General features: G+C 37.1%; 1 protein-coding gene across 1 annotated transcript in view; it reads left to right on the forward strand.

The window, feature by feature from the left end:
* Positions 1-26,626, forward strand: part of MALRD1 (MAM and LDL receptor class A domain containing 1) — a 259,630-nt gene that overhangs the window by 213,338 nt on the left and 19,666 nt on the right. The window contains exons 13-14 of the mRNA XM_081818907.1: positions 9,458-9,659; positions 24,552-24,815. Coding sequence (XP_081675033.1) covers positions 9,458-9,659; positions 24,552-24,815 — 466 coding nt within the window. The remainder of the gene's footprint in view (positions 1-9,457; positions 9,660-24,551; positions 24,816-26,626) is intronic.

Below are 26,626 nucleotides of genomic sequence, written 5' to 3' on the forward strand. Positions count from 1 at the left end.
GCAGAAGTTTTTAATTTCAGTGAAGTCTGCCTTACCGGTTTTTTTACTCATGGATCATGATTCTTGTATTATAGCTAAAAAGTCATCTCAAAACCCAAGATCAGGGATGCCTGGGTGGCTCAGTCAGTTGGGCATCTGCCTTCAGCTCAGGTCATGATCCCAGAGTCCTGGGATCGAGTCCCACATCAGGCTCCTTGCTGAATGGGGAGCCTGTTTCTCCCTCTGCCTGCCACTCCCCCTGCTTGTGCTCTCTCTCTCTGACAAGTAAATGAACAAAATCTTAAATAAAAAAAAAAAAAAACCCAGGATCACATAGATTTTTCTCCTGAGTTATCTCTTTGAGGTTTTATATTTTTGCGGTGGACATTTAGGTCTGTGAACCACTTTGAATTGGTTTTGGTGAGATATGGAAGTTCCATGTCTAGGATCACCTTTTTTTTTTTTTTTTTGTATGTGGGTCTAGTTGTTTTAGTACCATTTGTTGAAAATACTAATCTCCCTCAATGAGTTGCCTTTGTTCCTTTATCAAAAATCACTTGACTGTATATATGTGGGTCTGTTTCCAGGCTCTCTTTTCAGTTCTGTTGATCAGTTTGTCCAATCTTTCACCAATACCACCTGCCTTGATCACTGTAGCTTTGAAATGTCTTGCAATCAGGTAGTGTCAGTTCTCTTACTTTGTTCTTATTCTTCAATATTGTTTTGGTTATTCTGTCTTTTGTCTTTCCTTATAAACTTTAGAATGAGTTTTTCAGTAGCCTCAGTTACTTGCTGAGATTTTGACCGGAATTGAATTGAATTTGTATATCAAGCTGAGAAGAATTTGTATCGACAATATTGAGTCTTCCTCATAGAATATCATCCATCTAATTAGATCTTTCATTTTTTTCATCAGTCTTGTAATGTTCTTCATATGACTCATGTACTTTTTGGGATAATATAAATAGTATGTTTTTAATTTCAAATCTAATTGTTCATTGCTGGATCATAAGAAAATAAGTGACTTGTATATTAACCTTGTATCCTGCAACCTTGCTATAAACTACTTAATAGTTTCAGGAGTTTTATTGTTGTTGTTGATTCTCTGGGATTTTCTATGTAGACAATCATGTCATTTGCAAACAAAAGCATCTTTATTTTTTTATGATTGGTATATCTTTTTTTAAAGATTTATTTATTTATTTGAGAGAGAGAGGTGGGGAGGGGCAGCGGGAGATAGAGAATCACAAGCAGACTCCTCACTGAGTGTGGAGCCTGACATGGGGCTGAATCTCAAGACCCTGACATCACTACCTGAACCCAAACCAAGCATTGGAAGCTTAACCGACTGTGCCACCTAAGCACCCCTGATCAGTATGTCTTTTAATTTTCTTTCTTCTCTTTATTTTATGTATTGCATTAGCTAGGACTTCCAGTACAATATTGAATAGAAGCAGTGAGAGCAGGCATCCTTGCTTATTCCTGATCTTAGCAGGAGAGTGTATGGTTTCTCACCATGAAGAACAGGGTTAGCTGTAGGTTTTCTGTAGATGTTCTTTATCAAGTTGAGGAAGTTTCTTTCCTATTTCTAGTTTCCTATGAGTTATTATCATGAATGGGTGTTGGATTTTGTCATATGCTTTTTCTGCATATCAGGGATCAATATTATTATATGATTTTTCTTCTATATCCTGCTGATATGATAGATTACATTAATCAATTTCCTAATGTTCATTCACCAAGCATACTTGGAATAAATCTCACCTAGTGGTTATTTGTCCTTCCTTCTAAACATTATTGGATTCCATTTGCCAATACTTTGTTGAGAATTTTTGAATCTATGTTCATGGGAGATGTTGTTGTGTAGTTTTTCTTTCTAGTGTTGTCTTTGCCTAGTTTTGGTATTAGGGTAAAGCTGGCTTCATAGAATGGATTTGGAAATGTTTCCTCTGCTTCTATTTTCTGGTTATGTGATTATAGATAATTGGTATAATCTCTTTCTTAAATGTTTGGTAGAATTTACCCGTGAACCTATCTGGGCTTGGTGCTTTCTCTTTTGGAATAATTGATTCAGTTTCTTTAATACTACAGGCCTATTCAGATTATCTGTTTGTCCTTGTGTGAATTTTGATAGATATGCCTTTCAAGGAATTGGAAAGTTTTGTCTAGTTTACCAAATTTGTGGGCATAGAGTTGTTAATAATAATCCTTTATTATCCTTTCATGGGATCAGTAGTCATAGTTCCTCTGTCATTTCTGATATTTATATTTGCATCTTCTTTTGCTTCCTTAGGTAACCTGATGAGAAGTTTAGTAATTTTATTATTCTTTTCAAAGAACCAGCTTAGGTGATTGATTTTAGGTCTTCCTTGCTTTCTGTTAAATGAATTTAATTCTATAAAATTTCCCTCTAAGCACTGCTTCCCTACATCCCACAAATTTTAATTAATTGTACTTTCATTTTCATCTAATTTGAAATAGTTTTAGTTTCTTTCTTGTGATTTCTTCTTTAACCCATGTGTTATGAAGAAGTATATTATATAATCTCCAAGTTTTTTTGGGTTTTGCATACATCTTTCTGTTACTGTTTCCTAAACTCCATTGTGATCTGAGAGCATACACTGTAGGATTTCTGTTCTTTCAAATTTGCTACAATGTATTTGATGGTTCAGAATGTCATCAGTCTTTCTGAGCATTCCCTGTGAATTTGAGAGGAGTCTGTGTTCTGTTGTTGCTGGATGAAGTATTCTATAAACATAAAGTTGATTGACGCTGCTCAGTTCAACTATGCCCTTACTGATTTGCTGCCTCCTGATTGTCAATTACTGATAGAGGGATGTTGAAGTCTGCAACTGTATGAGTGGATTCATCTGTTTCTCCTTGCAGTTCTTCCAGTTATTGTCTCAGGCATTTGACATTGTGCTATTAGCTGCATCCACATGCAGGACTGCTATGTCTTCTTAGAGAACTGACCACTCTCTTCATTTTGTAATACCGTTTGTCCCTGATAATTTTCCTTTCTCTGAAATTTGCTCTTTCTGAAATTAATATAGCTTTTCCAGCTTTCTTTTCGTTAATATTAACATGGTAAATCTTTATTCCTTAACTTTTAATCTATCTGTATCTTTATATTTAACTTGAGGTTTGTTTTTTTTTTAAGATTATTTATTTGTGTGTGTTTGTGTGTGAGAGAGAGAGAGAGAGAGATCACAAGCAGAGGGAGCTGCAGGGAGAGGGAGAAGCAGGCTCCCCGCTGAGCAAGGAGCCTGATGTGGGACTTGATCCCAGGACTCTGGGATCATGACCTGAGCCAAAGGCAGATGCTTAACGACTGAACCACCCAGGTGTCCCTTAACTTGAGTTTCTTATAGATGACATATTGTTGAGTCTTTTTTAAAAATCCACTATAACAATCTCTTTAATTGGTATATTTAGAAAACTAACATTTAAAGTGATTATTGGTAGTTGGATTAAGATCTAGCATATTTGTTTATCTTTTATACTTGTTGACCTTGTTCTTTTCTTCGGTCCTCTACTCTTTTTTGCCTTTGTTTTAATTGAGTGTTTTGTATGATTCCTTTTTTTCTCCTTTTGTAACATACCAATTACACTTCTGTTTCAACTTTTTTTCTAATTTTTGGCTCATGAATTTGCAATATGCATTTATAAGTAACCCAGGTCCACTTTCATTATGGACCATTAACATTATGCCACTACATGGGTAGTGCAATTCCATTATAAAGAGTATTTTCAAGTTCTCATTTCTATCCTTATAACATGCTGCCATTCATTTATTTCATTTACCCCAAAACTAAAATCACTGAATACATTCTTGCTATTGTAATTTTGAACAAACTGTTACCTGTTGGATCAATTAATAATAAAAATAAAATATTTTGTTACTTCATTTATTCTTCTCTAATGTTCCTCTTTATGCGGATTGGATTTTCTGACTGATATCTTTTTTGTGTTCTCTAAAGGATTTATCTTAACTTTATTTGTAGGGCAGGTGAACTAACAAAAAATTATTTTCACTTACGTTTGTCTGAGAAAATCTCTATTCTTTATTTTGATGGATAATTTTATTGGATACAGAATTCCAGATGAGAGTCTTTTTTTTTTTTTCCTCTCTATCAGTACTTTAAATATTTTTATTCAACTCTCTTTTTGTTGGCATAGTTTCTAAAGAGAAGTCTGATGTAATTCTTATCCTTGCTTCTCTGTAATTAAGGTATTTACCCTCCCCAATGCCCTGTGGCTTCTTTCAAGATTTTTTCCTTGTCTTTGATTCTCTGCAGTTTTAATATTATATGCCAAGGTGTAGATAAATATTTGGTGTTCACAGATCTTCCAGGATCTGTGGTTTGGTGTTTATCATTAATTTTGGAAAATTGTCATTATCACTTTAAATATTTCTTCTGCTTTTTTCTCTTCTCCTTCTGGTATTTACATTATACATATTATACCTGTAGGAACCATTCCTCAGTTCTTGGACATTCTGTTCCATTTTTTCCAGTCTTTTTTTTTTCTTTGCATTTAAGATTTAGTAGTTTCTATTGACATATCTTCAAGCTCACTCATTCTTTCCTCTCCTGTGTCCAGTCTGTTGATGAGCCCATCAAAGGTGTGTTTCATTTCTGTTAGAGTGTTTTTATTTATTTCTAGCATTTCCTTTTGATTATTTCTTAGTTTCCATCTCTCTGTTTATACTGTCCATCTTTTCTTGCATACTGTCTACTTTTTCCATTAGAGCCCTTACCTTATTAATTATACCTATATTAATTCCCTTCTTGATAATTCCAACATTTCTACCATATCTAAACCAGGTTCTGATGCTTGCTGTGTCTCTTCAAATTGTGTTTTTTGTCTTTTTTGACAGACTGACGTGATGTACTGGGTGAAAGGAATTAGGCCTTTAGTGTGAGGTTTTATATGTATCTGGCTAAAGGTTAGGATATGTTTACTCTTTGCTGTAACTGTAGATATCAGTTATAATTTCCCTGTTGTCCTTATTTTTGTCTTCACTGTTACCTTTGGGTTTCCAGAGAGATTTATTTCTAAATAAGGCCTGCAATGTGCTATTATTTCCTTGTATTCCCCTGTTCATACACAGAAGTCCTACTCATGTGCTGGTAAGTTGTGGGGCCTATGATTAGGTCTCAGTGAGTCTTTTAGTGCCACTGGGTTGTATCCTTCATAATTACCTCTCAGGTTTTTTGGGGTTTTTTGTCTGTTTGTTTTCTTGTTTGTTTATCTTTCCACTCCTGAGGTAAGACAGGAAGGCTAGAAGTTGCTGGAATTGCTTCTTTCCCTTTCCCCACCTTGAATGCTACTAGGAGCTGGAGTTAGGTATTTTCCTTTCTCTAGTTTTGTTAAACCCCAGTCAGTTACAGTCTCTTTAAATAGTTTGTTTTGAGGGCAGGTCTTGCTAAGAAGAACAGAATGCTTTGGGTATATTTCAAAATGGCTACTTTTCCCTTTATTTGCCAAAATTTTGAGGGAATTTTTGTCTAATTTTCAACACGAGAAACTGGTGGGGCTCTGAGAGGTCAAACTCACAAAAGTGTAGAGTCCCCTCAAGGATGTTTAACATTGAAACTTGTCTACAGTGGGCCTTCAGCCTTTCATCAGTTTCATTCCAGGTTTTTCTACCCTGCTACTGGTTCCTACAGGAATTTCTGTCCTTGGGCTTCTGCCCCAGTAAGCTGTGATTCTTTGTGTCCACCTATTATTCTCCTCAATTTTGGAGGCAGTGGTCCTGATGGTTCTGTGACATCAATTGTCTGATGGATCTAAGAAGAGTTATTGATTTTCAACTCAGCTTTTTTCTTGTTGTTAGGACCAGTAGGACGATTTCTAATCTCTTTTATATGCCATATCGAGGACTGGAAGCCTGTGCTGTGTATAAGTAATGGATTGTTTAATTTCTCTCTACAACTCTAATTCCAGATTTGTAGAGGGCAGTCAGTAGTCCTACCCTACATTCACACATGCGGTAGGGTTCATGTAACATATGTGAGTGTGCTAAATTTTCAAATATATGGATAATGTTATTTCTCTTTTATTAAATAAGTTTAATGCCTATAAACTCTTCTTTTTGAAAGAAATTGCCCTTTTCATTACTTTTGATTTTTTTCTTTCTTCTATTATATAAATTTGAGTGTTTTCAAATGAAGCCATGAGAAACTGTACACTGACAAGGATTAAGTATAGCTCGGTTCATTGCTTTACCCTATCAGTGGTGATTAAAGAACAGACATCTAGCAGAATAGCTGAGAGTAACTGGGACCAAGTAAAGCCAAGGTTTTGTCTTGGCACTGCATTGCATGCACAAATTTCAATAAGCTAAATAATAGTGAAATGGATAAAGTGTTTCTGATATCTGGAAGTGTCCATTAGGAGACTCTAAGTCAGTGCCAGCCTACCTTCCATGTTGTAGGCACTTGGAGATTGTGACTCGCTGCAGGAGAGGCATTTCAGGAAAATGTACTAATCGGGTTCTTTTAGTTCTTCACCAGGAAAACCTGCATACTTGGGTATTGTTGAGATAGCTGCTGTCTGGTTTCCATACTATTCTGTAATTTAATCATTAACTCATATTTTCTATTATCTCATCATATCTTTTGTTGAATGTTTTCTTTCAAAGGTATGCTCACTCCAAATAAATGTTGAGGAGTTTCCTCCTCAAAAAAACTTAACATATATTTAATTGAATGTTATTATAATATTTGTATTTAAATGACATATCATTTTATTCTATCTATGAAGTTTTCTTCAAGTTTTCCCTACCCTATATCATAAGCAGTTACAATTATAGTATCATCCTTGAATATAATATAATATTGATTTAATATCTAAACATAATATTTTTATTTATATGTTCTTTGAATCCATATTGTTTTATGATAAAAGTCATGATAAAATGATTGTTTTATAATATATAATATTGACTATTATTATATTAATGGCTATATGTCTGACCAAAATTTAGAAGATCAGAAGTAACCAATTTGTCCAGCAGCTGATTTTAGAAGCTATTTCAAATAAGAAGTTATTATTGTAACATAAATTAGTTTTCAGTAAAATGTGTGTAATAAAATATAAAATTAGGAACAAATTAAATTAAAATTATTTTTCAAGGTTATTAGCCATTTTACTTTTTCAAAGTAATAGATTTTTGGAAAATAATAATAAAAAAGGAAAAATATTTTGCTGACAATTATCACAAAAATTTCTCTGAAGACAATGAATATTGTTTTCATTGAAAGACAAAAATAAATAATATTAGCCTTTTTTAGGTTTCTCATTTGCCATAAAAAAAACCCCAGCATTATATGGAGCCCTTAAATGATCCTCCTATTTTTACCATTGGCCATTATGGCTACAGAAACACTGGACATAGCATGCAATTATTCAGTTTAATGCATTGGGAGTATTATAAATACATGTTACAATTGAAACAATCCATGAGATTGTCAGAAAGTTTCATTGGAATTAAGTAGTGAAATAGTGAAGTTTATCAGAATGAATAAGGACTATAGTAGGGTAAAATATTGGGTACCATTGGTTGAAGTCTATTAGAGAGTTAATGCTCATGATGGGGCACGGGGGTGGGAGAACAAGCAGGGGATGTCATGGTGGATTTAGGAGAAGCAGAGTAAAAGAATGAGGGAAATGGAATTTGGCAAGAGCATGTACGATTAATTGAAGATTAAGATGACTGAAAGAAAAATGAAATGAAAAACAATAAAAATAGATATATTAATAAAATACATTTATACTAGGGTTTTGAAAAAAGCAAAACATGTTGGGTTGTGTTTTCATGTAATTTGGTTTTCTGAATTGTTTTTTCCAGAAAAAGAGTTATAAAATAAAATAAAGCCATCCCCTTTTAAATCTTTATGTTGTAACTCAGGATTTATGAAGAAAAAAAAAGATAATTCAACTTAGGTTGACTTTATAAAGTTGTCCTGTTATCATATTGAATTGGAACCTTCTTACCTTTTTAATTTTTTTAAAATGGAGGAAATTTGTGTTTATTTGAGAAATAGGTACCGACCAGATCTTAGAGCTTTGGGATGAGTGTTTGCTTATGTGTGAGACTGGAAACACTCGGTTGACCCAGATTCCCTTCATACTGACTTTTAGTTTATTTCATTTATTGAGGAATCAATATAAAAACTGCTTTTTGCTTAGGAAATGTGTGCTTTTCCATACTGTTGATGTTAAATCTCACTTTTCAGGTTTCCAAATTTGGGGCAAGTTTTTCTATTTTTCTTTCTGTATGATCATCTTGATGGTTTTTTAAATTTTTTTTAACTTCCATTAATAGCTGGATTTCTGACTTAGACTTTTTGTAATAGTAACATTAGCAGCATGCTAATTTCTGGCTCTAGATAATTTGGTGGCTCTTGGGAGTATTTCTGGAATGCCATACAATATCGTATCATTACATGCAACAGAATGAGTGGTGTTATTTTCTCCTGATAGTATAAAATTTAGATAAACTCTTGTAGGATAAATTATCTTTAGATAAATTTTGATACTAAGAAAAAAAAGTGAGATGTAGGATTTTTTTAGTAGGGAGCAATATTATTGGACAAAAACACTGTTGCAATAGAAGAAAATTATTATTATGTGTTTTCTTTTTTCTAAGTCATATTTTTTCCCATGTAAAAGAAAGAGTTGTGTAAGTGATTGCTAACATGCATTTATATATATATATACATATATATATAAAATATAATTATCATTTCTAGGGAAATGATAACTGAAAGTTAGGTACAGAAAGGTAGTATAGAAAAATATGTTTACTGCCTTGCCTGTTTTTGTTGTTGTTTTTGAAGAGCACTAGGAAATGGCATTTTTTGTTTTGTATTGTTTTTAACTGTTCAAAAAGATTATTGGAACTTGGCCTGGTGGTTGGTTTCAAAGCTAACTTTATTGCTATTTCACTTTTTATGTGATCAGTCTGTTAGTCCTTGCATTTAAAAAGTCCTGGGTATTGATGTTAGTTAGTTAATTCAGGAAGATTCTCTGTTTGTCAAAATACTAAATATGTTATGCACATTACTTTGGCTTCTGAAATGACTTGTATATGATCATGTTCACTTAAGATAAGTGTTCTCTTCTTTTAAAACAACCTTGGGGAAACATGGACAAAGTCCTTTAGCAATGAGAAATTCTAGTTTTATAGCTCCTTCCAGCTCTTTTAGATTCTTAAGATAGTTACAGGTTTTGGCCATGCCCACTGTGATACACGGAAATTGACATGACAAAACCAAACAAAGGTCTGACTACTTAAAGAAAATATAACTCGCTCTGTAACCCCAGTTTGTGAGATAGAAAGTATTATAGTCAAGGTGTCGTGCTGTCCCATTGCCAGACTCCATTCTTCTGTTAACAACCAGGACGTCCATATATCTCTAACATCCAAACCATAAAGAGTTGCTTTTTCTTTTTTTGCCCCCATTATTAGGTATATACCATTGAGGAATCTGGACTAAACATCCTCGTGTGGTCAATGATTGGAAGCAAAAGAACTGGTTGGATGTATGGGCATGTCCCTCTCTCCAGTTACAGTGCATTTAAAGTGGCATTTGAAGCTGATTTGGCTGGAAATGAGGAAATCTTTATTGCCCTTGATGACATCACTTTCACCCCAGAATGTGTCTCTGGAGGTAAGTGATTTCTTTAGTAGATGGGGTGTATAAGGATTGTTTTACTATCCAAATATAGAAGAACTGGGAATTCCTGCTGAATAACATTTGTTTCCAGGTCCAGTACTATTCATACATTGAAAGAAGATCAGTATATGTTGTAGGAGGTAATGTTGTAGGAGGTAAAGTTTTTCTGCCCATGAGCTTAGCCATCAAGTTTTCATGCCCTCTAGGCAATCAAATTACTTTGATTACAGTCCTAAAGAGACATAGGGGAAAGTTAGTTTCATTAGAAGAGCATTATTATCTACTTTCTTTATTTCTAAAGGTTCACAAGAACTACATAAGGATTCTTCTGGTCACCTATCATCTTCCAAAGTATCTTTTCCACCCAAATTAGCTTTCCCCCATTCCCTGGACCATTTCCCTTCTCCTCACTGTTTCTACTGTACAATCTAGAATTCATAGTCAAAACAAGAGTCTTGTCAATAACGGTTTTTGTAAGAAATCATTCCCTTAACTGAAATCTGAATTTCTCCTATTTACGATGCTTCTGCTTAAGTGGCCGTTTGTTCTTTATAAAGTCTTCAGATTTTCAATGTTAAATAATAGGGTCATTGTCTTTCTGGCTACTCTATGCCTCATTCAGAATTTTATTTTTATAGAGTTATTTAAAAGTTTCTTCTTTTGGGGGCGCCTGGCTGGCTCAGTCTGTAGAGTATGTGACTCTTGATCTCAGTGCTGTAAATTCAAGCCCCACATTAAGTGTAGAGATTACTTAAAAAAATAGAAATTAAAAAAATTTTTTTTTTAATTTTCTTCTTTTTAAGGCCACACATCTGGGTTCTTATCCTTCCAATGGTTTTTTTTCTGGATCCTAAGTCCTGGGCAATTTCAACTTCCAGGTCACTCAGCCTATATAAAAGGTTAACCTTTTCAATTCTAGTTACCTTCATAAATATTCTTCCTCCATAACCAACTCCCACACTTACATCCTGGATCTTATCATCCTGTCTGAAATTTTAGGGTTGAAAGTTTCATCTGATCATTATATCCTCTACTTCCTGATTACTCCTCCTAAACCTGTTTTCAAACATAATTAACAAGAAAAAAAATACAATTCTACATTCTCAGTGCTTCCTGCTTTCTTCTATAAAATAGCTTCTTTATACTTTTTTCCTAATAATCCCAGATCTAATGATCTAACATCTCAATTCCATTCTCAATCAGTACTTTGAATTATTTTATGTCCAATGTTTTTATTTTTTATTAATTGTTTAAAAGATTTTTTATTTATTCATTTGAGAGAGAGAGAGCACTAACAGGGGAAGGGATTCAGAGGGAGAGGGAGAAGCAGACTCCTCGCTGAGCAGGGAGCCTGATGCAGGGCTGGATCCCAGGGCCCTGGGATCATGACCTGAGCTGAAGGCAGACGCTTAACCATCTGAGCCACCCAAGTGCCCCTATGTCCAATTTTTTAAAGATAAATTTGGGTTCTAATTATGTGCCAGGCATTGTATGTATTAGCACATTTATTTATCAGACTCTAGAATAAATACAATATCCAGGTCATGTTCAGTCATAATGGCCTTATCAGTCTTTGAAATTGGGTTACTATAACCATTTGTATTTTCCAGGCTGCTGCTGGTCATGCTCATTGGGACCACTAAAAGTTTTGGTTTATCACCTTAGCTGGTGGTCAAGGGTCCTACACACATCTATTTCCCATTCCCTGGCACTGCTTTTCTACAACAGTCCTCAAATCTCCCAGCTATTCCCTTGAAATTTCCTCACTCTGCCAATGTTCTTATATCCTTTGAATAGAAAATAACCCCCTTTTGTAACAAACTCCCTTAACCTTTTTTTTTTTTTCCACCTCTAAATGTGCCTGTATCCACAACCAAACACCTTTTTTGTCACTATTTGTCTCAGGGAAAACCCTCAGTCTTTCTAAGAGCAAATGTTCTTGGTCATTTCCTTTCTTAGTTCCTTCCAGTCACTGTTCCATCAAAGTCTTCTCTGTCCTATATCTTCTGTTTCTTTCCGTCCCCTACTTATTCTTAGCTCTTCTCACACACATGCAAGCAAACATACATACATATGTGTATACATACATATATACACATACATACACTTACACGCATTTATACATCACTTCCCACTAATTTTGAGCTCCTCAAGAGCAAGAGGAGCTTGTCTATGTCATCTCCAGAGCTTAACACAAGGACTAGGAAATTTGGGCTGAAAAGTTACTATTATTCTAAATAATCATAATAACAATTGTAACTGATTATGTGAGCAGAGTTGCTAACATTTGCTTAAGTATAAGAAGGTTCTTGCCCACTGTGTTATGGAACAGATTCTACTTTTGAGGACAGTTAAAAAACAAACAATAAGACCTCTGGCATTAAACCATGTCTTCTTTCTGTAAGTTTCTGTAAAAGTGCCTCCAACCAAACTCCCATCCAAAATCCAGAATCTCTAGGTGTAGTTTGTACAGCAATGCTTCATGGTTGATTCAGGCAGACATTTTTAGAAAATCATCAATTAAACCAACGTTTCTCCAATGGGAGTATCAGGACCCCCATAGTGACATGCCAGGGAGCATGCAATACCACCAAATAACCTGGTTGCAACTCCACTGGATTCACTTGAAGATCTGGGGAGAGGTGACGTAAAGTGTTATGTGACATTTGGAGTAAATATGTACTGAGTGGTGGAGAGGTGACAGCTGGACTAAAATTGTGGAGACACAAGTCTAAATCATGACTGTCTCACTAAATCACTGTATAATTCTGAGAAAATCATTTTAACTCCTTAGACCATGTTTCGTCATCAGGGAAGTGAAGTAGACGATCTCCTAAGTCCCTTCCAAATCTGCCATTTTATGATCAGGCAGGGCTAGATTTGTACAAGAAGATCAGGAAAGTGAAAGGAATGCATAGAGAATGACAGAGAAAGGGAGTGAGTCCAGAGAGAAGGAGGCGGGGACAGGTAAGGGGGTACAAGTGTAAGGGCAGACAGGTGAGAACAGAGGTGTCACTGCAGTTAGAGAAGGCTCATCACTCTTCGGTGTATTGGTGAATTTGAGCAGGCCTGCCCTTCATTCATCCAGTGTTAGTTGAGAATCTACTGTGTGCTGTCCTGGATTTGGATTGGAAGGGCAGTTATGAATAGAAGTTTAGAAGTTTTTTTGTTTTTGTTTTTGTTTTGTTTTTTTTTAAACCCCCCCCATTACCTTAGTCTAAACACACCTCAGGCAACACATTCTATAGGTTTTGCCTTCTTTTTTCCCCCCTTGCTTCCATTTTACTGCTCAAACTCTAGTTCAAGACATCCTTATTACTCATCCATATCTCTGTAATGGCTTCATAACTGATTTATCTAATTTACAGACATGTAAAGAACTACCAAATTCATCTTCTAGGACCTATGATAGAGTAAGTTCCAGAAAAGTAGATCTGGCATCTTTCTTATTCAACACAATAACAAAATTTTTTTTCAAGCAACAGAATCTGACTTGAGCTAACTTAAGTCGAAACTAAGTTTGTTGAAAGGATTTTGGATAGTTCCAAAAATTAAATGGAATGCTGAGAATTTAACTCAGAAAAATGAGTGGGAAGCAAGTGAGATGAAGTACATCAGAGGGTAAAACTGGCTAATTCCACAGTCTTTGAATACTTGCTTTGGAAACTGGTCTATCTACTCCCCTGTCATCACTCTGAATGATCTCTAACAGTCCCTGTGTCACTACGTCAGAATTAAAATTGCTAGTTGGAAGCATACCCTTGACCAAGCCCATGCTTCAGGGTCCCCTAGGTTATGCTCTCATATCTCATCTCCACATCATCCAGGCCTGCATGATGGCCAGTTCTCTTGTTGCTCATAATCAAGCTTGAATACTCTGCAGCATATGGACCAAATTATAAAGTTAACTAGGAATAATAAATTATCTGTCTGTACTCTAATGGAGAGAGGGGAAATAAAAGGGAAACTGATCAAAATACACAAATTCATACAAGTTATAAAGAAGAAAAATGCTTAGAGGCTCTCAATTACCTACTAAATAAGCTTCGTATCCTTTAGTACAAATCTTGTCTTATCTGTCTCTGTCTATGAAATAATCCCTCAGAATGAGACCCCCTGCCTCTGTCCAGCCATGCCCCATAGCCTTCTACCTCCATGACTTTGGTCCCACCACTTCTCTGGCTGGAAACGCCCTGCCCTTTACCTTCTCTTGTGTAAATGTTTTTCCACTTTGATGGGCAGAGCAAAACTGCCTTTTTCATTAATTTAACCTTAATGCTCCCCAATATAGGGAAGCCAAACCCTACTGCAGATTTTCCTAGCCTGAAGTTTACAGCTCTCCTATAATATAGCTTACATGGTGTTTTGTGATATGCATGGCTTATTTTCTGTCATTTTTTTGGTCCATGTTAAAAAATCACCATTGTCATCTTGTTTTGTGTGTGTGTATGTGTGTGTGTGTGTGTTAATATTAGTAAGAATGAGTGATCTTTAACTTTTAGGTTGATTGAGAAAAATATAAAATAAATTTCAAGTCAGCATATGATACAGAATACTCATTTTATATCAGAAGTGATATGGTAATTATAGATGAATTATTTAAAACATGATCTTAATGTATGTTCATTTTTATAATTTTGTTTCAGTTAGTGATTCGTGAGCCTAATTTTAAAATTAATAGTGATAATTACAAAAAAGCCAAAAGAAAATGGTAATCAGTCCATCCCAGCTCACTTATTGGCTTCCAGAATATTGTTAGATTTTAAATCTATTATTGTGGGTCATGACGTCCTCACAGTTTATCAAAGGATGGGATAATTCCTTTCTATCCTGGGAAGGGATGTTACATTTAAAGGAAAAACAAAACACAAGAACCAGAAAATGGCATTAAACGCTAATACCAGGCAGGCTTATGCGAACAAGACCTGGATTTCCCCTTGTCTGCATTTGGAGCAACTTGCATATTATACTATGAGACAGTTCTTATTTGATTTCTTGCTGATCATCAGACTGGAAGGAATTTTGTTAAATTAGGGGGAAAAAGTCCAAATGAAAACCATAGAAAACTCAGTCCCGATATGAACTCCGTTAGCCTAGCAGAATTTGACAAGTGCCTCACTCTGAACCTGAAGATAAACCACAGGTTACTGTTCTAACTCTGTCTTAAAGGTGAATGCTTTTATGTGAACACTGATATTATCATATAAACATATATATTTCTGTATGTATGGCACATAAATATATAATATATACTTGAATGTGTAAGTACTGTGATGTCTATGTAAAACAAAACCTGGTGTAGTGATATAGCCATTTCTCTACCATATGAAAGCAGTAATCAACTCCTAAATTCCTAGTCATGTTTGGAAATTATCATAACCTTTGCCAAATCCTTTCTTTTCACTCAGAAATAGGGCCAACCGTTTTACCAGGCCAAGTGTGTCTGAGAGATTCTGGGAGCTTTTCATTGCCAAGGTCAATCTGGCTCTGTTTTGTTCTCTTGGGCTATTAGAGTCTATACTTTCATTATGGTTTTCCTAATTCCCTGGAACACATATGTTGTTACCTGGAAAACATCCAGACTTTAGGAAAACAAGTTTGTTTGTTTGTTGCCTAAGAAATAGGATAAAAAAGTGACATTGCTTCACTAAAAAAAAAAAAAAAAAACTAGATTTTTTTTTAAATTAAAAATCAAATGACTTCAACAATTCCAATAACAGTTTTTTTTTTTTTCTGATAACATCTTATTGGCATGTGACAACATTTTACCCAGAAAGGACTGGTTACTCTTTCTGGAAATAGTTGGAAGTGGCAAAAACAGAAAACAACAACAAATAAAACACAACTTTCTTGGCTTAACAAAGAATAAATGGGTTTATATGTAGGAGTTATTTTTGCTAATATAAACTTGCTCAAAATAGAAAACATGAGGTTAGAGAAATAACCAGGTTTTGGTAAAAACAGGTCTAAAGAAATGATAGTCTGGGGTGCCTGGGTGGCTCAGTCGTTAAGCGTCTGCCTTTGGCTCAGGTCATGGTCCCAGGGTTCTGGGATCGAGCCCCGCATCGGGCTCCCTGCTCAGCGGGAAGCCTGCTTCCCCCTCTCCCACTCCCCATGCTCATGTTCCCTCTCTCACTGTGTGTCTCTCTCTCTCAAATAAATAAATAAAGTCTTTAAAAAAAAAAAAAGAAATGATAGGCTGGGTTGTTTCTGCCAGATGGAGCAAATGATTGATCAATTAGAAGGTCAGTCCAAGTTCTAGAATATTCTGACCTTGCTGTTTGCTCCTTCTGGTCTTTCTGATTGTAATATAATTAACATAATGTTAGTCATGCCTTCCGTAGAATTCCATATGGGGCAAGATGACCCAATATACTTCAAAGTAATCACTTTTAATCATTTCATCAGAAAGGCAAAAATTAATCTTAACAATTATATGGTTTTTTAAATAATAATTCAATCATATACAACACTCTGAACTTAGAGGTAAAGCTACTGATTAATATTTCTCAAAATTAATATTGATTAAATTAAACATAGCTCTATTTATCTCTGTCTCTAGCGCCAGTACCCTATTAACTGGAAGTCATGGTATCAGCCATTTTCTCTGGTTGGGTCATAGAAGTAGTCAAGACACTAGAGGTGAGAGATCTCTGAAAGACCACTGTAGAATTATATTTGACTCCTGAGTGGTCTTCTCTACCACCTGCCTCAGTAAATCATCTCTCTCTCCTTTGGCCTTCCTGAGACATGTACAACAGGTGTTTCTAAAGTGTGTATGGAATTGAACAACATTCCCTCACTGACAGCTTGCTTGAAACTCTCTAGATTTCCTTCATATATTTCTGGTGTGTGATGGAGACATAGCTGCCCACTCTCCATTTCAAGCCTACTTCACTGAGACAAAAATCTGATAATTGATGCCAAAATACTCAAAATTTCTGTAAGTAAAGCTTTCCTACTTACAGGATTGACAACAACATTTTCTTTCCCCGGTCCCTTCCCAGCCAGCAAAGAGTATAATACCATCATATCTGCAATGTTCATTATTTCCTCCGCAGTTGTAGGTTTGAGAGGGAGAACATGGATGAGGCTGGCATCAGGACAGTGGTACTTCATCCCGTAAGGACAGTGGCTTTAATCCTGTAAGGCACTGGAGAACCATTTTTGAGCAGGAGTCTTCCTTTGGGGAATGTAAACTGGAAGCAATATGAAGCATGAATTTAAAAAGGAATGTATTTAATAATAAGGGCCCTAAAATTAGAAGTCAAGAATTCAGCATTTGGGGAATTCTTTTTTTTTTTAACTATTCAATAAAGTTGCAGTTAATGTGGGCCAGAGCTACCAAGTGAACAACAGCATTAGATTAGGTCAAGTACATAACACTGTGCATAACAGAGGCCACACCAGCATAGATATGTCTGACCAGGAACGGCCGCACCATCTGGAAATGATAAAATAGGAATGAATCTGTTAATCCACTAGGCTCTCTCTGCGTTCCAGGCCTCATGACAAGAAAGAAATGACCAGCAACATTTTATATTTGTATATGTGTTCCCACATTCACACACGTTTAGGTTATTTGGGGTTAGATGATGGCAGTAAATTCTTCATTTATGCAATTTCAGTCATTTACATTACTATCACTATTTTTTCGTTAGGAAGGAATTGGCCATAATCCTGGCAAACGTTGATGTGGAGTAAAAGTGATAACTCTTTGGGGGCCTTTGTCATAGGTCCTGTTTCCTCAGCTCTGATTTTCCCTAAATATATTCTTGATTTTCTTTCAAGTGTGCGACCTCCATATGAGCTGGGGGAGAGCGGGAACTCGGGCAGTAGGGCATTCACCCCTCCACAGCCTCGTGTGCTCTTTCCTTATGTTGCCCACCATCCCCCACCCAGCCCTTCTCCTCCACCGTTTCTATCACTGGTGAAGAGCTCTGTGGTTTCAAACCACCCTCCGATGTGCACGTGTGCATGTGTGCATACATGTGTACACACAATATTTGTACAAATGTACACATACACATATAAGGGCATTATATGTATGTCTATATACATTTTGAAATTCTTCCAGCTTTCTTCTATATTTATTTTAGCTTAGCCTTGAGTGGCTGCAACTCTTCACTTTGAAAATAATGATCACTTTCTGTTTGGCATCTGTTCTCAGGCTCTTATCAGCTTCCACACTGGATCCAGCTTCTGGAAGCTTTTAGATTTCCCTTACTTTTGTCTCTTCTGTCAGACTTTTGATTTTTCTTGTTCGTGTAGCCCTTCTGACAAGCCAAATAAGCCCTCCTGACTTCTCACATACTCTGCCTACTCCTCAGACGTCTCTGTATACGCCACGGTCTTTTGTTTCTCTTTAGTCCAAACAGAGGTCACATCCCATCTTTCCAGGAATATTTAAGGTATTAGATATGGAAATTAAATAAGATCAAAATGATTCTCTCAGGACTCCAAATTAGAGATAACCATTATTAATGAAAAAAGAAAGGAACATTTTTATACTTTATGAAGGGTCCTTCAGGAAATATGAATGTAAAATTATAACTCAAAATACCCTCAAACCAAGAGTTCTGAAGAATTAAAATTAAATATATACATATGTGTGTGTATATAATATTTTACTCCTCCTATAGTCTTATAATTTTTTTGTGATCTTTCTGAGTATTGTTAATGAGATCTGTGCCAGAGACAAACAATTACCAATTTATAACTGATGTATTTTATAGCAAGCATTTTACCATTTATGTCATTGAGTATGGCAATATTTGGCAAGAGCTTACTTCCTCCTCTTTAAAACTGAACTTCCTTGTGCATACTTTTTTCCTTTTAAAACAGGCAATCAATTTTGCCTTCATTAAGCATATTATTCATAAAGATAAAAATCCATCGGATTATCCTTGGGACTTTAGGCTTTTATTGAATTTATATGAAAATCATAAGAACGTTTCACTGTTTCACTGTAAATTATCAGTATAAAGTAATTTTTATTGGTATAAGAAAGATATTTCAACTGCTTCCCAAACTGAATGACCAAGGAAACTCAACAACCTGTAAGGGGACAAAGAAATACCTCAAATATCAGGAATTATGACTGTGTGCAGAGCACAGAATGAAGCACAATGTGGTTTTCAGAAGAGTGTCTTAGTTACTGGGAATATGAATGTTAGTTAACAATGCCAGCTCCCCTTTATCCCAGGTGTTTTGTTTTTGTTTTTTCTTTTCCCTATCCTGAGATTTATTACAAAACCAAAGGGCAGATTTATTCATATAGAGAGTGGTGTTTGTCAAAGTCCTTTATGTAAAATCCCATAGAACTTCTGAAGCAATTGGTAAAAACCCATAGTGTCCATATGAATGTATGATAGCTTCAGTTGCTAAATTATAGATTTATTAAAATACATTGGAAGGTTATTTTTTAGAGAACGTTTCAGTTTCTGTTTTTCTGATCTACCCTGTTTTGTGGCTTATTAAATCAATAGAAATAGTCATTTTGTCAGTGCATTCTTTATTTTATCCATTTTGGTTATTTCACTGCATATTATCAAGGAAAGTAAAACTATTTTTTTTTTTAAAGATTTTTATTTATTTGCAAGAGAGAGAATGAGAGACAGAGAGCATGAGAGGGAGGAGGGTCAGAGGGAGAAGCAGGCTCCCCGCCGAGCAGGGAGCCCGATGCGGAACTCGATCCCGGGACTCCAGGATCATGACCTGAGCCGAAGGCAGTCGCCTAACCAACTGAGCCACCCAGGCGCCCCGAAAGTAAAAGTATTTAAACCATTGATTTATTATCTAATACATCAGTTTAAGAAATACTTATTGAGCACACACCTCATGCCATTAACTTTTTGGACATTAAGGTGTCACTGTATTTTCAAACGAAGGTTGAAACTTCTCGACCTCTGACTTGGATTGTCTAAACTCAATGTGAAATCACAACTCTGAGCATAAATTGAGGAAAGATGTGGCAAATAGGTGGTCACAGTGATGGAGCTACTCTTTCTCGATGGCGCTAGTGTAGCTTCCATTGTGGGATTTTCCGCTGGTTTCAGAATCACTCTTCTCAAAACAAACTTGCACACAAATCCCCTATACTCTAAAGCAACATTTCTTAACCTGTTTTTGCCGAAACACACAAAAGCGAATGCTCATGTGCTTATCACACACCTCATGCGATGCGGACAAGAGAGCAGTGACTTAGGAACACTTTATGATGCTGCTAGCTGCACATCCACACTTCTCCCCTGGAGAAAGCATCCTTGGTGGGATATAGTGAGTCAGTGTAGCTTTACTCTTGATACAGCCTGGAATCAGCTCTAATATAGAGAGAGTAAATCAGTTGCAAAGTGTAACATGAGATACACTTCATTAGTGATCCCAGCACACGTTAGACTTGTAATTCATTTGAGACACCTTCCCCCACAGCTAATATGAGATAGTATATTAGTGCGTGTGTGCGCATGTGCGCACATGCACTAAGCTTTCACACCGGCCTCGGGCTTCTTCCTGCCCCAGCCTCAGGTCCATGCAATACCTCCCATCAGATACAGCCTGAGAAAGGGTGACTTAAAAACAAGAAGGACCTTTAAGTTCAACAGTGAATCATATTGTCAAAATGAGTCCACCATTTTCTTGGGAGTGCTTGTCTCTCCCTCTGTCACGGTCTCCACCATGTGAGCAATCCCCTCTCTCTCTCACTTTCTTTCACTTTTTCTATTCTGATGGTACCCCTAGGGGTATATGGAAAGGACGCTGTTTGCCCTGAATGTGCTATTTCAGCTCACTTTCCTGGAGTTGGTCTTAGTTTTGCTCTGATCACGTTATGCTCTTCCACAAAGGCACCCCCTCATATAGTGAACAACAACGTGCATTTCCAACAAAGCATGCTAGGGTTGGGGCTGATCTGGCACTGTTCCCCTTATGTGTTCACTGACCTTGCATTTTAGTTTCACTGGTGTTAAACAACCTGACTAAGCAGCTCACTGGGCCTGGTAAGTAACGGGTCAATGTGCTTGGCCTATGCACACTACATTTATCAAAGTATTGTGTACTTTATTTTTTTTAAAGATTTTATTTATTAGAGAGAGTGCATGCAGGGAGAAGAGCAGAGGGAGAGGGACAAGTAGACTCAGCGCTGGGTGTGGAGCCCGACATGGGGCTTGATCCCACGACCCTGAGATCATGACCTGAGCTGAAATCAAGCATTGGACTGTAACCAACTGAGTCACCTAGGCACCCTGAAATAATTGTGTACTTTATTTTTTTTTAAAGATTTTATTTATTTATGTGACAGAGAGAGACACAGCGGGAGAGGGAACACAAGCAGGGGGAGTGGGAGAGGGAGAAGCAGGCTTCCCGCGGAGCAGGGAGCCCGATGTGGGGCTCGATCCCAGGACCCTGGGATCATGACCTGAGCCGAAGGCGGACGCTTAACAACTGAGCCACCCAGGTGCCCCAGAATTGTGTACTTTAAATGTTGAATTTTAGAAGGGATTTGGAGAAACTAGAACATAGAAATTTCAGAAGAAAAACACCAAATATGAGTTACAGGCTAGAATACAGATTCGGAGGTATATTACTGCTGCTTTCTCTTAGATGATGCTTTCTTGCTGTGTCCTCACAAGGTGGAAGGAGCAAGAGTTATGTTCATGAGGGCTCTACCCTCATGAGCTAATCACCTCGGGAAGGCCCCACCTCCAGATATCATCACATTTTCCGCATATGAAATTGGGGGGACACAAACATGTAGTCTTTGGCATGACATGTACCCACCATTATACTGTCATACAGAAGAATTTCCCTGCTCTAAAAATCCCCTGTGCTCCACTCCTTTATCTCTTCTTCCCCCGCAACCCCTGGCAACCACTGAGCATTTTACTGTCTCCACAGTTTGGCATTTTCCAGAATATCATATAGTTAGAATCTGGCACTATGTAGTCTTTTCAGACTGACTTTTTTTTTTTTTTTCCATTTAGTAATATGTATTTAAGATGGTGCTGAGAATCTTCTGGTTATAAAAAAGAAAAATTAATACTTAATTTCATTTTTTACAGAATTATATGAGAAAGATATCACCTGTAATGATTAGCTGACTCCACGGGTGAGACCCAAGAATAAATAACGTTTATTAACATTTTAAGAACACTTTCTTAACTTCTCAAAAGGATTGTGCAGCAGAACGCATTGAATTCAGAAGATAAATATGCCATGTCTTCCCAGAGTACTCATTTCATTTGAATACCTGGAGGAAGTTTTTTTTTATATTAAAAAAAAAAAACACGGATATATTCTGGAGTAGAATACAGAATTTTCATTAGATAAAACAAGAGACGGGGCGCCTGGGTGGCTCAGTCGTTAAGCGTCTGCCTTCGGCTCAGGTCAGGATCCCAGGGTCCTGGGATCGAGCCGCATCGGGCTCCCTGCTCGGTGGGAAGCCTGCTTCTCCCTCTCTCACTACCCCTGCTTGTGTTCCCTCTCTCGCTGTGTCTCTCTCTGTCAAATAAATAAATAAAATCTTTAAAAAAAAAAAAACAAGAGACTTAAGAGAAATGCTGAGCGTATGGAGAACTGCTTCTGGCTAAGATCCTATTTAGACTCCCCTAGGGATGCAAGTTCATGTTCCTCTTGCATCAGAAATACTTTAGTGAAAAATTTAAGAAGTGATTCAGAGAAATTCAGTAAAACAAGATACATTTTGGTGGTTAGAGAGTATCTTCGGTCTGGTTCCCAGGGAAGTGGACTCTGAGGCAGAGATTCCTGTGCAGCAAGCTGACTGGAAATTCTCCCAGCAACAAGCCTGTGAGCAAAGGGAGGGCGACTGGGCAGAGGGACGGTAGGGGGCAATGCAGGAGCAGTAGGGGCCTCGGCCGATGTCACGGGGGCTCTGAAATCACACTGGCCCTTTCAGAGATGCCCCTAACTGAGGCATAGGGGCCAGGCCATTGTATGCCCAGTGCACCAGGGAGCTGTTCCCGGGAGGGTGTGTAACTTTAGAGGGAAGTTCCCGGGACTGGAGCTGTGAGCTGTCTGAAAACCTCCCGGCAGCTGTGGGATAGAACACCTTGATCTGGGTGGAGGAACCTGGGCAGCCCAAGACAGACACCACAGAAGGCAGCACAAACCCACCAACTTCCTTGTAAAGAAGGACCTAGAACAAGTGAGTTCTGAGTACCTTTTGCTGTAAAGAATTCTGAAATAATGGAATCCCTACCTCCAAATGAAAAAGAATACACACACACACGCACACACACCATTCTGAACAGGAGAGAAGCATAAGGAATTTGTGCTTGTCTTGGAATATGGAAAATTAATTCCTTCATTTCTTTTTCAGCTCATAAAGATATTAAATTCAGTGCTTAAAATATTTTAGAAAAAAATCAAATTAAGAATGTCTGCCTTTCCTTAAATGTGGGATTATTCTAATGGATGTGTGTGTGTGCGTGTGTGTGTGTAAAGGTATAAAAACTTAAATCCAATTTACTTTCTAAGTTTGAGTTTCTGAGGTGTATGTTGGAGCACTACAACTCTATATGCCGCTCTGACCTGTCAGTCGTTAGGTAAGAACATGGTAGCAGGGTCTCAGAGTCATGCATTTACCCCAGTTCAGTATGCTTGTTTCCATGAAAGGTTCCCTCAAATATATGGCTTTCACCACAGAGTTTGAATCTAAATATATCCTGGATATGTTGCCACTACTGAGTGAGTCGAGAGGAAGAGGATCTTTCAAATTTCATTTTTTTAAATAAATTCACATCATCATCCTAATGCCTAAAACAAATTATTTTTATATAACTATATAATTAATTACATTATAATTATTCTTATATAATCTTACATATAATATATAATCTATATCATATATAATTATATAATCATAATTATATCATATATCTTCTATATAAGATATAATATATAATCTTATATGTAATTTAAATAATTTATGAATAAAAGTTGTTTTAAAATGTGAAGAACCCAAAACTATTGCTGAACTGGTCCCCACTATTATCTGACTATTTTTTTTCCCTTAATATACTGATGAGTCCATCAACAACTCTCAAAGAGACAATATGAGGTGTAAGGACGATTCCAGCAAATTAGTGCAATTATGTATATTCTCATATATTTCTGACCTCTGGAAATTGAAACAAGTCAACAGTCTTTGCTCATGCTTTAGGTTTTGGCTTAGAGCTGATTTAAACCATTGTTGTGGAATAGTTTCATGTGCTAAAAATTTATTAAACTAGTATTGTGTCTTTGGACACTCAAAATTTATGGGCCTCATTTGAAAAATAAGTCGGTTGGATTTGAACTACATTATCTTCAAGATTCCTGCTAGTACAGTATCTTGCCATCCATTATGATTTCACTGGCGCTTTAGATACTGCAGCTTGTGACCTTTGAGCTGTCATCAAGAGCCAAGGGCAACGAGCAGTGTGACAAACCCATGGCAGATGTCTGCCTCTGTGACTCAGCCCTGACCAGGGTCTCAGGAGCCAAATTTCCCAAATGGAGACCACAAAATGTTTATCAACCACCCACTGCGAACGCAGCTTTCCAAAGTGCTTAACTTACTGTGTAAAATATCTTTACTCTCAAGGAAAATCTGATTTAGTGGTCAAATTTAAGACAGATGAACCAAATTTCTCCTTTAATTTGAAATTGTCGTTTTTTTAAGAATGTTGTTTCTGAGGTTAAGATGAGCCATAGTCTCTAATAGCATCTGGATGTTTGTAGAGCTCCGATCATTCCTAACTGTAGATTAATTTACTTAAATTACCATAATGTTTCATATTTACCCGGGAGTAAATGTATCCTATAATGTTTCAACACTGGACAGAGCGATAATTCTCCTAATATGAAAACGACTTGCTTTCTGTTTAGGTCCTGTGGCACCTCAGCCATCACCCTGTGAAGCCTATCAGTTTTCTTGTATCTACACACGCCAGTGTGTCCCTCTCTCGGGGAAATGTAATGGACAGGAAGATTGCATAGACGGCTCTGACGAAATGGATTGTTCTCTCAGCCCCCCTCCTCACCGCTGTGGTAAAATGGAGTTCCAGTGCTCGAGCAACGAGTGTATCCCATCCCTCCTGCTATGTGATGGAGTGCCCGACTGTCACTTTAATGAAGATGAATCCCGCTGCTGTGAGTTATTTTCACAAACTCAGTGTGCCAGGGAAGAAATGCAGTTTCGAAAGTATAAAGAGAGCTTGACAGATGAAGCAAAGTTCTCTAGAATCTTACCATGACTCTATCATCAATAAAATACTTGCTTGTATTATGTTGCTAAACAAAGCATAATGCCTAGCATTTTTTTAAATTAACATATAATGTATTATTTGTTTCAGGGGTACAGGTCTGTGATTCATTCAGTCTTACATAACACCCAGCACTCACCACAACACATACCCTCCCCAATGTCCATCACCCAGTCACCCATCCCCCCACCCCACTCCCAGCAACCGTCAGTTTGTTTTTTTTCCTATTGATTGATTGATTGATTGATTGATGTAGTGTTCCATGATTCATTGTTTGCATATAACACGAGCCCTCTTTAATACCCATCACCAGGCTAACCCATCCCCTGCCCTGAACCCTCAGTTTGTTTCTCAGAGTCCACAGTCTCTCATAGTTCATCTCCCCTTCCGATTTCTTCCCCCTTTCGTTTTTCCCTTCCTACTATCTTCTTTTATTTTTTAAAAATATAATGTATTATTTGTTTCAGAGGTACAGGTCTATGATTCAACAGTCTTACACAATTCACAGTGCTCACCATAGCACATACCCTCCCCAATGTCTAAACAAACCCTCAGTTTGTTTCCTGAGATTAAGAATTCCTCATTTCAGTGAGATCATATGATACATGTCTTTACAGGATTGACTTATTTCGCTTAGCATAATACCCTCTAGTTCCATCCACGTCATTGCAAATGGCAAGATTTCATTTTTTGATGGTTGCATAATATTCCATTGTATATATATACCACATCTTCTTTACCCATTCATCTGTTGATGGACATCTTGGGTCTTTCCATAGTTTGGCTACTGTGGACATTGCTTCTATAAACATAGGGGTGCAAGTGCCCCTTCGGATCACTACATTTGTATCTTTGGGGTAAATACCCAGTAGGGCAATTGCTGGGTTATAGGGTAACTCTATTTTCAACTTTTTGAGGAACCTCCATACTCTCTTCCAGAGTGGCTGTACCAGCTTGCATTCCCACCAACAGTGTAAGAGGGTTCCCCTTTCTCCGCATCCTTGCCAACATCTGTCGTTTCCTGACTTGCTAATTTTAGCTATTCTGACTGGTGTGAGGTGGTATCTCGTTGAGGTTCTGATGTGTATTTCCCTGATGCCGATCGATGTTGAGCACTTTTTCATGTGTCTGTTGGCCATTTGGATGTCTTCTTTGGAAAAATGTCTGTTCATGTCTTCTGCCCATTTCTTAACTAGATTATTTGTTATTCGGATGTTGAGTTTGGTAAGTTCTTTATGGATTTTGGATACTAGCCCTTTATCGGATAAGGCATTTGCAAATATTTTCTCACATTCTGTAGGTTGTCTTCTGGTTTTGTTGACTGTTTCCTTTGCTGTGCAAAAGCTTTTTATCCTGATGAAGTCCCAAGAGTTCATTTTTGCTTTTGTTTCCCTTGCCTCTGGGGACGTATCTAGCAAGAAGTTACTGAGGCCGAGGTCACAGTGGTTGCTGCCTATGTTCTTCTCCTAGGATTTTGGTTGCTTCCTGTCTCACATTTAGTTCTTTTATCCATTTTGAGTTTATTTTTGTGTATGGTGTAAGGAAATGGTCCAGTTTCATTCTTCTGCCTGTGGCTGTCAGATTTTCCCAGCACCATTTGTTGAGGAGACTGTCTTTTTTCCATTGGACATTCTTTCCTGCTTTGTTGAAGAGGAGTTGACCATAGAGTTGAGGGTCCATTTCTGGACTCTCTATTCC

The sequence above is a fragment of the Leptonychotes weddellii genome, chromosome 5 (assembly GCF_054177405.1).
Source record: "Leptonychotes weddellii isolate Sample4059 chromosome 5, ASM5417740v2, whole genome shotgun sequence".
Classification (NCBI taxonomy): Eukaryota; Metazoa; Chordata; class Mammalia; order Carnivora; family Phocidae; genus Leptonychotes; species Leptonychotes weddellii.